The sequence below is a fragment of the Cryptomeria japonica genome, chromosome 7 (genome assembly GCF_030272615.1).
Source record: "Cryptomeria japonica chromosome 7, Sugi_1.0, whole genome shotgun sequence".
Taxonomy (NCBI): Eukaryota; Viridiplantae; Streptophyta; class Pinopsida; order Cupressales; family Cupressaceae; genus Cryptomeria; species Cryptomeria japonica.
This window is the reverse complement of record NC_081411.1, coordinates 696,557,952-696,570,645: the sequence shown is the minus strand read 5'-3', so window position 1 is coordinate 696,570,645 and position 12,694 is coordinate 696,557,952. Positions and strand designations below refer to the sequence as shown.

General features: G+C 37.5%; 1 protein-coding gene across 7 annotated transcripts in view; it reads right to left on the bottom strand.

Moving 5' to 3' along the window:
- LOC131033051 (6-phosphofructo-2-kinase/fructose-2,6-bisphosphatase) overlaps positions 1–12,694 on the bottom strand; it is a 211,362-nt gene that overhangs the window by 158,621 nt on the left and 40,047 nt on the right. For all 7 annotated transcript variants that reach the window (XR_009103553.2, XM_057964168.2, XM_057964170.2 and 4 more), the window contains exons 9-11: positions 12,034–12,087; positions 11,718–11,771; positions 11,544–11,621 (exon numbers count right to left, since the gene is read on the bottom strand). Coding sequence is in view for 6 of the 7 variants with exons in the window: in XM_057964168.2 (XP_057820151.2) it covers positions 11,544–11,621; positions 11,718–11,771; positions 12,034–12,087 (186 nt within the window). In the remaining variant the exon portion in view is untranslated. The remainder of the gene's footprint in view (positions 1–11,543; positions 11,622–11,717; positions 11,772–12,033; positions 12,088–12,694) is intronic.

Sequence of the window (12,694 nt, the reverse complement as noted above, 5' to 3'; positions counted from 1 at the left end):
AGGTCAACATGTCCAGATTCATCGAATCTAACCCATCAAAAGGAGAACAAGTAGACAAGTGGATGCATTGAATGAAATATCATCATCTACTCCTTGTAAATTGTTCCATTGAGGGTTAATTTTCATTGGTCCTTTTCCTCAAAAGGATGTGGTAGTTGTAACTACCCTCACTTATGGTTTCATTGAATTACTTGGCCATTGATTTAGAATCAATCTAGGCCCTTCATTTTGTAATCCAAAGTCTACATAAGGCTTGTTCTTCTCATTTGTAAAGGTTAGTAGTTAGAAGTTAGTGGTAGGAGGAAGAGGAGGAGGAGATCAAAAATTGTTGCCAAGACTATGCTGAATAAATACATAATTTTCATTGAAGATATGATGGATCTTTGTGTGTTGTTTCAACATTTTGCATGGTTTCTACTTCTCAAGTTCTAGTTGACGTTCATTGATTGTGATGGAGAAATGTAAAGATATTTAATGAATTCCTTGGTCCACACCATTTGTAGTTTGTTGATTGCAAATTGTAGTGTATGGTTAGTCTGAACCAGAGATGCAAAACTCGGCGAGCCATTAGAAAACTCGGGAGTAATTGCGAGCCCTAATGGCGCGTGAGTTACTCACGGAAAAACTCGGCACGATTTTTTCATATAATCGCCGCAATTTTTTTGGCAAATACTCACCGTTAATCACCAAAACCCGCCCGAAAACGCGGCACAAAACGCGAGAAAAATGTGACTCAAGTCGCAGGCAAAAAAAATACCTAAGTCTTTATTCCATTTTGTGCGACTCCAAAAGGCAAAAAACGCCACGTGATTTCCAGTAGGGTTTGCATTTGCACGCGCAACCAGGTTTTTATTCATGATTTTTCTTAGATCTTTTTGCATTTGCAGCAAGATTCGAAGTTGTATTTGTTTTTAATTTTTGTATGATTTGTGTTTTGTAAAAAACTATTGTGATTTTGTATTTGTCTTTTCATTTTTGTATTACTGTATTACACTTACTATTAATTTTAATTGATTATATTGTTTTATTTTGAATTCATAGTCATTTTAAATTTTAATCGACTATGCATTCACAGTCAATTAAAATGACTGTTTTAAAATTTTAAATGACTGTGAATACATAGTCAATTAAAATGATTGTGTAATACACAGTCATTTCAAATGACTGATGACTGTGTGATACACAGTCATTTCAAATTATTGTGTAATACACAGACATTTCAAATGACTGATGACTATGTAAGACACAGTCATTTCAAATGACTGTGTAATACAAGGTCATTTCAAATGACTGTGTATTAATGTACATTGTAATTAATGACTGTGTAATACAGTCATTTGAAATGAATGTCAACTGTGTAGTGTCAATGTGTATTAAAGTATTTCATTTAAATTTAAATTTGAAGTTAAAAACTTAAAAAAATACACAACCAATTAAAAATTTTAATTTTAGATAGTCATCTATTAATAGATGATTGTAAATAAAATACAGTTATACAATCATTGTAATTTTTGGATGTTCGTGATTTTTTTTGTTAACAATGTTATTGATATCTAAATGTTGTCTCTCTTTTGCTAGGTTCTTTTCCACATCTTTTTGAAAGAAAATGGATTCAGCTTCTACAGTTAAAGTTGGTGGCAAAAAGAGAGACCCTTGTTGGAAACATGTGAGACCAGGTCCAAAAGAAGGAGAGATGTTTTTTGCAACCATTGCAAAAAAATTGTAAAAGGTGGCATTAATAGGTTCAAATATCACCTTGCAAAAATTGAATGCCGAGATACCACAAGCTGTACGGAATGTACTGAAGAGGTTACGAGAGATGCAATAGCAATGCTTGAAGCATATGATCAAAGGAAGGCAACAAAAAAAAGAACAGCAGAGGCAATGGCAGCCCCAAGGGCAGATTTGAGTTCCATAGGGTCACATACAGATGTGGGGACATCTAGTTCTTCCCTTGGGCCACAAATACGAGCAAAGGGAACTTTGGACAACAATATGGAAAACTTCTTTATTCCACGTAACACTCTTGGTGCACAACCTGGATTGCTCGGCACTACATGGAATAAAGAGGCTCACCAACAAGCCAAGGTGGCGTGTGCTAGATTTTTTATCTACAAAGATATTTTGTTCAATGCTATTTCTAGTCCATCTTGGGACCAATTGGTCACCGCGTTGATTGTGGCAGGTAAGGGGTTCAAGTCCCCAAGCCGTTACGAGGTAAGTGGACCATTATTGCAGGATGAGGTCCAAAACACTCATGCATTAGTGGAAGAGCAAATGACTATTTGGGAAAAGAATGGCTGCACCATTCTTTTTGATGGATGGACAGATGGTAGAAATAGGACACTCATCAACTTTCTGGTTGCTTCAGGGGGACAGTTAGTATTTTTAAAATCAATTGATGCCTCCAATGAAGTGAAGAATGCGGAGTCCTTGTGCAACATGTTGGATGAGGTGGTGATGGATGTGGGAGTGCAGAATGTCATCCAGGTTGTGACTGATAATGCAGCTGCATATGTGGCAGCCAACAGACTTCTAATGGCTAGACATCCGACATTATTTTGGAGCACTTGTGCTGCCCATTGTCTTGACTTGCTCCTTGAGGACATAGGGAAACTAAGTTGGGTAAATAAAGTGGTTGAAGATGGAAGGAATATCACCAAATACATCTACAATGACACATGCGTCATAAATCTTATGAGAGAGCACATTGAAGGTAAGGATCTTGTGCGATCGGGGGTCACACACTTTGCTACCAATTTGCTCACCTTGCAAAGCATACTTGCTACATTGCCCAACCTGAAGCGGATGTTTGTGAGTGAAGATGGTTGGGGAGTCCTTATGCTACAAATCCTGAAGCAGAGAAGGTTGTGATTGCCATTTTATATACTAATTTTGCCAAGATAGTGGAGGAGATCATCAATATAAGTTTTGAAACTTTAATTGATGATTTATTATTTAATTTTCTAATATTTCAATCTGCTGATTTTGTTAGATTTTTTATATCTAGGTGTTGGAACCGTTGGTGAGGGTGCTACGAATGGTGGATGGGGATCATAACTCCATGGGGTATCTACACGAGGCCATGGATAAGGCCAAAGAGGCAATTCAACACTTGTATGGGTCAAACAAGACCAAGTATGAACCCATATGGCACATAATTGATCGGAGGTGGAACCATCAACTTCACCAACATATTCATGTTGCTGCCTACTTCTTGAATCCCAAGTTTTTTTACTCTCCGAGTTTCAAAAAAGATGCAGAGGTTAAAATTGGCCTTGACACATGCATTCGGAGATTAGTTGATGATGAGATCCTTCGAGACCTGATACTTGATGAGTTGCAGAGCTATAAGAAGGCCTTAGAGGACTTGTTTTCTTCACCTGATTGCAAACGTAGGAGTGCCACCTTACGACCAGGTAAAAAAAAACATATGTTTAATTTTTACCATTTATTTCTCTCTTTAAGATTATTGAAATCTTTACAAGTTATAAATGACATTTTGTATCCTTGCAGATTTGTGGTGGGAAGATTATGGTGCCACAACACCTAATCTTCAAAAGCTTGCCATCCGCATATTATCACAGCCTTGTAGTGCTTTTGGTTGTGAGCGCAACTGGAGTGTTTTTGAGAACATCCACACAAAAAAGCACAATAGGTTGACTCAACAACGCTTGAATGATATTGTCTGTGCGGTACAACATTCGATTACATGAGAAGAAGGTGCTAGGGCAAGATTCACATGAAGCACTTGACTTGGATGACATTGATCCATATGCAGCAGAATGGGTTGCTTCTCCTGATGATGTTAATAATGATTTGGATCCATTCCTTACTAATGAGCAGTTGAGTGAGTTGGAGAGGGCAGGAGAGGAATGGGATGCGGAAGTGGTAGCACGTGAGGAGGAGGAGCAAGAGGTTGATCATGCAGCAGAGGCACCTATTAGTGTTGAGGATGTTGCCACTACTTCAGCACCACCCACACAACGGCCACAATCTGTTTTGAGCTTTAGTCGTAGACGCAATTTATGATTTCTTATTTTCATTGATACCAAACTTTGAACTTGATATGTAATCAGAATTTCAGAGGTTTTTGTTTTGTGGTCTATGACTCTATGAGTCTATGTCACTATGATACATTGATATGTATTGAACTCTTATTCATATGTTGCACTTGGTTTTTGCCTTTTGGTTTATGCTATGATACTTGCATTGGTTGCTATGTATTACCAAAAAAATTTGATTTATATATCATGGAAATCATATATGTTATACAAATTTGGTGTAAATGTGTGTTTTTGAATTATATATAAAAAAAAATGTATTTTCAAATGTTCGATAAAGTTGCCGAGTTTTTCGCTGAGTTTTGGCGAGTCCCGAGTGTAATATCCCTTGGCTAATCTGACCTTGTTTCGCTTATTTGAACCCCAAGGAATATTGTCAAACACTTGGCATACAATGTTTGAAGCCGCTGTAGTGAATTCTTTATTTGTCTTCTTTGGGTTTGTAGGCTGCAAATGAAGTTATGGAAAGCTTCTAACAATGCAAAGTTGTTATAGAAATGATATACTAGCTGTTTTAGACCTTTACACACACATGTAATGACTGAAATTAACTAGTACAGCTAGTTGACATTAAGACAAACACTTGTCATGCATCCCAATGTATACCTACAGCCATTAGGCATTTAAGCAAACAATTGGCATGAAAGCTAAGTGGCTGATCAATGTTGAATGTTACCATGAATGTGGAATATGCAACTTATATCTCCATTAAACATATGCAACCTCCAAGTATTTCATGATATAATCATAATAGAAAATGATGCAATGAAGTAATGATTTTTTAATACAATGGCCATAGATAGAAAACCTGGAATTTCAATGGCTGCCTTGATATATTGGTTTGATTCTCCTCATACGCAAAGCCCTTGTCAAATATATATAGCTGTTCACCTTTCTAAATCCCCTTCTATAGAATTCAAACTACTGTAGCGCACTGTTCATGCACACTGTTCACGGCACTGTAGCGCACTGTTCACAGCACTGTAGCGCACTGTAGTCTCTTTCAATCTACAAACAAACTCTGAAATAAACCCTCCAATCAGCTCAATATTGACTTTTGAATGAAGCCAGCTCTCACAAGCATAATCAAATGATATTGCACACCCTCTATATGCTGTTACAATGAAGAAGCCACGCTCTCCAATGCCGACAAGCCTTGAATCCTGCAGAAACCCTTGGTATTCTACACTTCAATGCTCCAAAGAAACTTCAATCAAAAACTCCAATCACATCATTTGAAGTTCGATTCCTTTTGCACCCTTATATTTCCTCAAGAAGTTCGAACTTCTTCAAAAAGCTCTTAATTAACATTAAAATGTTATAATATTTCATTGGCATCAATAATGTAATTAAACCTTGGGTTATGTGCTCATAAATTATTAATAAATTTGGCCCCCTTATCATGATAAATAGACCCTCATTTAAGTGCTTTATAATATAAAGTCATTTTATAACTTAATAATATAATCTCCAAATAATTAATGTTTAATTGAGCCAATTAAACATTAATATCTCCATGAATACTTTGTATTTTCAAATGTCGTCTGAACTGGGAGCTAACATGAGGAGACTGCATATGACCATACCCCCTTTACTAAAAATAGCAGGGGTCCATCTCTAACATCCCAAGACTTACTAAAAATAGGAAGTAGAGCAAATGATGTCCGAATGATGCCAAACGAAGACCAAACTGAAGCACTCTGAACACTGAAGATGATACCAATCCTCAAAAGACCCTCTATCCAACACATTAGCCTACGAGGGTCAGGATAATAGGCTAATCTTATAAAATCCAAGTCTGCTAAAATGGGACATTACAGTTCGCCCCTCCTGAAATTGCTTGTCCCCAAGCAATATCGACTGCAAAGAAACTCCTCCACCTGGATCCCAAATGAAGACCTGTGTAATGTCCCTGGTGTTACCAACCAACTCCTGTAATGCCCACACCAAGGGCACAACTAACAAGACCTGCCAAACTAAATCAACCTCAACAGCAAGTGTCACAAGAACATGAACATCAAGTGGAAGCAACTCTGAAAACTGACAATGTTTGCTTCCCAAAACAGGGAACATTAACCGGAACTTGGATGCACACAAAGGATCCCTCAACATACTCGCTAGTGTCCCACATAGTATACCTGGATTCCAAATCCAGGGTAGAAATCTGCTATGTAAACCTCCCTCAGACTTTCGCTGCTCAACATTGATTGCCACTTCACCATGCGAGATGTGGTGAAGCCAACCCATGAGACCTATCCAAACTGCAACACTAACTCTGTCATCACCTAGATCCCAGTGCAATCTATACACACATCCATCTGTACTGTGAAGATAGGAGTACCTGGAAACATCTGCTACGCAACATCTCTCCACAACCTCTGCTAAACCCTCATGGATGTGATATCCAACTAAACCATCATGCCCATTGTCACCATAGTCTCTCTGAAGCCATGTATCCAAAGATAGCCTCTGTGTCATAGGAGTAACAATCTCCACCGGATACACATCAACATGATGGGAAACTGAACACTGCTCAAGCAAGTAGCCACCAACAATCAACTGAGTCAAGTACTTGCAACTGCTAGTTCCATCTACTGAAAATGGTAACTCTCCATCCCACAATGGATGGTATAATCCTGAAGCCAATCCACATTGATGCATCATCAAGTCCACGTGTGGATCAAAAGAAAAGTGATGAGCACTCCTCACTGTGTAGTTGCGATAAAACGCTCCAACCTCAGTCAAGGGCTCATCTCTAACAATGCCGGAATCATGAGATGGCTCCAATCTCTGACCCCAAACAGTTGATTGGGTAGGGGCTCTGGTAACCCTCTCTGCAAACCCAATCACAAAATCTCTATTAGGAAGCATTGTAGTCAGAGTATCAATAATTACTCCCACACCACGCCTGATGGCGAGAGAACCTCAGATGAGAGTATCCTTGGTGGCTCCAAACGGACCTTCTCGAAACTCAGGACTCTCAAGAAGGTACTCAATAAATGAATCTGTGCAGTAAAAACAATATAAGGCTAAGTCAACCTTATCCTCTAAGACCTGCAGCTGATCACTCTGACTATGAGAAACAACAAGCTGGCGTCCAAAATCAGCTGCATGGGATGATGTAATAGATTTGCTTCCAGGAGAGGGAAACAAATCTACATGAGAGCCATACTCCCAACCAGATGACACTATGCGAGTTCCATGTGAAGTGGATGGAGTAACATCGTGTACTAATACACAACTCTCTGGAGAGTCCACCATTGCCACACGAGCTATCAACAATCTGACCTGTATCATCTGTCATAGCACTAACCTCGGGAGAACCTGATGCAACGAGTGGTTCTCTGCTACTCTCAACCCAAATACTCATCCCAGCTAAGTCACCTGTACCTGCATCAGTGACGGATGTAACCACATCGTCAACATACCCATCACTACAACCTGTGGTTGTAAACTCATCACCAAGTGATGCTATAGGAAACTCAACTGTATCCACAGATGGTGAAGACTGTGCTAAACTCAATGCCACGGTAAGTTCCTCAACCTGTGACTGTGACTCACGAAGGGCTGACTGAGCGCTCTCCAACGAGTCCATAGTCACCTCAAGCTCATGGGTGAGCTCATCAACCTCCTCCTTTCCCTTTAGTGCATCGTAGCAAGTGCAATCCCACTCAAGAAGATAATCCCTATCAGCAAGTAACTGCAAGTAATTCTGTTTCATTATCCCAATAGCTGCTCGGAGTGCATGGAACTCTTATAGGGAAAGGCTACTATCACCGTGCTCATATGTCTCAGGAGTACTCCAACCAAAGGTCGCCAACATTTGTCGAGCGACATCAAAATGCTCCAAAGCTGTAGCAATCATATCATCATTAACCTTCAACTGCCCAGCCAAATGATGATACCCCTATGACTCATTCTTTCCACCCAAATCTGCACTATGGTATGAAACCGAATCAACATCACTCACCAAGTGATCAACAACATCATGTGTGCAATCAATTGTACACACATCAATATCTAAGGTATTACTGTTATGTACCTCGTAGGATGGCTCAACTGGCAAGGTAGAAGTTGTTGTTATGACAATATCTTCACACACTTCCACTTCCAATGTAACTACATGGCCATCCAACTTATGATTCTTGGATCCTATGACAAAGCATGAATCTTCAAACTTGTTTTCTAAGGTCTAATCTGAAAAATCAGACTCTAAATGACATGAATCCACATCACACATTACCCCATTAGTACCCAAATCTCGAGTACCTTCATGCGGCAACTTAATAGAAGCATCTTGCACATGTGTAGTCACTGCTCTCTCATGCTGATGCAAAATTTCATCACTGCTGTCATGTAGATCAAAACTCTTATGAGCCAAAATTCCCATGCAATCCTCATTCTTGACACTTGTATCACGAGTGCCAATACTCAAGGTCACTCCCACAACACTTTCTGAACTTTCCATGACTTTCAAATCATCATTACGCTCAAGTGCAAGGCTGCTGTCATGAAAATCAGACTTGTTATCATGACTGTTAGCAACTTCTTGAGTGCCAATAATCACCACATTCTCTTCAAGTTTCACCTTTTTATCCTTAAAAATAGATGTCATATACCGAGCAATTCTATCAAGTTTTGCAGGGTGTGAAATCAATTCATCCAGCTTCTTCTGGTTTTGTTTTAACTTTTCCAATGAGGAATACACTTGCTTCCTATTCTGGTCCCACTAATTCTGGGTACCCGAAGTAACCATGATTAACTACCTGAATCAATTTACCCAACAAGTTGGCAAGAAACCGCTCTGATACCACTGTAATATCCCTTGGCTAATCTGACCCTGTTTCGCTTCTTTGAACCCCAAGGAATATTGTCAAACACTTGGCATACAATGTTTGAAGCCGCTGTAGTGAATTCTTTATTTGTCTTCTTTGGGTTTGTAGGCTGCAAATGAAGTTATGGAAAGCTTCTAACAATGCAAAGTTGTTATAGAAATGATATACTAGCTGTTTTAGACCTTTACACACACATGTAATGACTGAAATTAACTAGTACAGCTAGTTGACATTAAGACAAACACTTGTCATGCATCCCAATGTATACCTACAGCCACTTATATCTCCATTAAACATATGCAACCTCCAAGTATTTCATGATATAATCATAATAGAAAATGATGCAATGAAGTAATGATTTTCTAATACAATGACCATAGATAGAAAACCTGGAATTTCAATGGCTGCCTTGATATATTGGTTTGATTCTCCTCATACGCAAAGCCCTTGTCAAATATATATAGCTGTTCACCTTTCTAAATCCCCTTCTATAAAATTCAAACTACTGTAGCGCACTGTTCATGCGCACTGTTCACGGCATTGTAGCGCACTGTTCACAGCACTGTAGCGCACTGTAGTCTCTTTCAATCTGCAAACAAACTCTGAAATAAACCCTCCAATCAGCTCAATATTGACTTCTGAATGAAGCCAGCTCTCACAAGCATAATCAGATGATATTGCACACCCTCTATATGCTGTTACAATGAAGAAGCCACGCTCTCCAATGCCGACAAGCCTTGAATCCTGCAGAAACCCTTGGTATTCTACACTTCAATGCTCCAAAGAAACTTCAATCAAAAACTCCAATCACATCATTTGAAGTTCGATTCCTTTTGCACCCTTATATTTCCTCAAGAAGTTCGAACTTCTTCAAAAAGCTCTTAATTAACATTAAAATGTTATAATATTTCATTGGCATCAATAATGTAATTAAACCTTGGGTTATGTGCTCATAAATTATTAATAAACTTGGCCCCCTTATCATGATAAATAGACCCTCATTTAAGTGCTTTATAATATAAAGTCATTTTATAACTTAATAATATAATCTCCAAATAATTAATGTTTAATTGAGCCAATTAAACATTAATATCTCCATGAATACTTTGTATTTTCAAATGTCGTCTAAATTGGGAGCTAACATGAGGAGACTACATATGACCATACCCCCTTTACTAAAAAATAGCAGGGGTTCATCTCTAACATCCCAAGACTTACTAAAAATAGGAAGTAGAGCAAATGATGTCCGAATGATGCCAAACGAAGACCAAACTGAAGCACTCTGAACACTGGAGATGATACCAATCCTCAAAAGACCCTCTACCCAACACATTAGCCTACGAGGGTCAGGATAATAGGCTAATCTCAAAAAATCCAAGTCTGCTTAAATGGGGACATTACACCGAGTTTTTAAAATTTTTTGGCCTTGCCAAGTTATTGCAAAATCCGAGTTTTTCAAGCTTGGTCTCAACCTCATTTTGGCAACAGTTCAATTGTGGATATGCATTTGGATTGCACCAGCATTGGGTATTTGGATGGATGTTTGCAATATGAAAATCTTTCACTACCTTAGAAAATTGCACTCTTTCTATGGCATTGTGAGCTATCTCTGGTTAAGTAGACAATAGTTCCATAAGGAATTTGTCTATCTAAGCACTATCCATTATTGTCATTCCTTAGCATTTTAGGTATTAGATCCTCTAACCCTTATCCTTTTTGTCTTTTATTTGAAGTTCAAGTCAGTTTAGTATTCAATTTCCAGCAGCATTGTAGAACAATTGCGTAAGTCCCTTTGTGTAAACAGCAAAACCACATCATTCACTAAGTCTATCCATTGCATTGTCTAGACATAACATTTGTAAACCTTGGGTTACCTTAATTGATCACATTGTTTAGCATTTGAGGTTTCCTTGTTCAAGAGAGCATACAATACTTGGTATTTTATTCTATGTTGTAGGGTGTCACAAAACACGCATCAAAAAACAACAAACAATAATCTTTGAACAAGAAATGTCTACCACAGGAGGATGAACAATATTTCTTATTAACAGAATCAATAGAGACAGAAAATGAAATAACAGAATCAATAGAGACAGAAAATGAAATAACATAACTTTGTGGTTGCAATAGTTTATTGAATGATGGAAAGAGTATGAAAACAAATTTTAGAAAAATAAAGTTTATAAGAGAATAAAAACTGCTTCTAAGGGAAGGAATAGCATACGAAGGGTGGATGCAGAGAAAATAAACAATTAGTTGAGGACAAATGAAGTGGACATAGGAAAGAATGGATTTAGAGTGGTTACTAGTAAGGTCACTAAGTGACAAATGTAAAAATTTGAAAAATAAACTAGACAAGAATTCTAAATAATCATATAAGAAAATGTCAACTTGCCAGACATAATACGATAAATATAATTATTCTAAGAAATCATTCATTCCTAAAACATTTTAGTGTGCTTCTAAAATGGTTGGTGAACAGTCATATACCAAATATAACTGATTACTACAGTTAATTCAATTTTCCAGATTTATTGTTAGATAACACCTCTTGTTTGCTGCAATTAGCTGTTGTACTTATGTCATCAACATATAACATCATATACAAAGCTATTGACAAGTGCTCTACTGTTTCTGGAAATACCTTGCACCTTCCTTCTGCCATTTTCATGAGCATGTTGCGGCGCTTTCTGGTGCTATTTGTTGCGTCAAAGATGCCCACCTATGAACAGAAAAAAAAGAAAACAGGGATGAAATTTCAAATCACAGATATAAAGATCATTCATGATGACTTTTTACAATATTGTAACATGGATACCTGACCACCTTCTTGCATCCAGGCGATCATATCTTCCATTGCTAATGCTGCCACCTGATATATAAAGCTAAGAATGGTAAGTTTAGCCACAAGAGTCTTCTCTAGTCACCAATTGGTAATATAAATTGGTTTTTCAAGGGTTGACGTTGCAAAATTAGCTCTTCTCATAACATATATTTCACAACGGATTGTAATTCACTTAAATTGTCATAGAGAAGAACATGCAATTAAGACAACAGTTAGTAATAGAACAGAAAGAAGGCTTAACTTCCATTATAAGAACCACAACAAGAAAATAGGAAAACATAATAAGTACCTCATTTCGTGCATCTACACCTTCCTGGTTGTCAGGTCGAAAAAATTCTGCAGACTAGAGTTTCTAAATCCAACCAGTGAGTATGCCATCACAGAGTTTTAAAAGGAAAAAAAAACAGATTGAAATAAATTTATATTTATAGAGGATTGACATCTGCACATAGCTTCCAGATCAAATTCAGATCATTAAAAATCAAATGGAGCATATAACATCAATATAGCCGATTGAAAGAGAATTTGTTTTCATAAAGGATTATTGTCTGTTACTAGCTTCCATGTCAAATTTAAATAATGAAAAATGAAAGGACCATATAACTTATGACATTGTATTCCTTGAAAAGAGTGTCTCAACTCTCAACTATTTAAATTTTATATACGATATGATAAAAGCAGATCCCTCCTAGATTTTATTAAGTTTTAGCACATCAAAGTATGGATAGTATTAAGAACTATTTGCAAGATCTCTATATCCTATTCAAACTCACAATCTCTAAACATTTTTTTACTAGAAAACTCCAGGTTAATTAATGTAATTACAGACCTTGAATACAATTTTTCATGCAATAAGAGTTGAAAAACTTATAAATTTATCGTGATATTCAAGACATCATCTAAAAGAGCTGGGTTGCTATCAATTTCCACTTCTCCATTCTGGGGTAGCA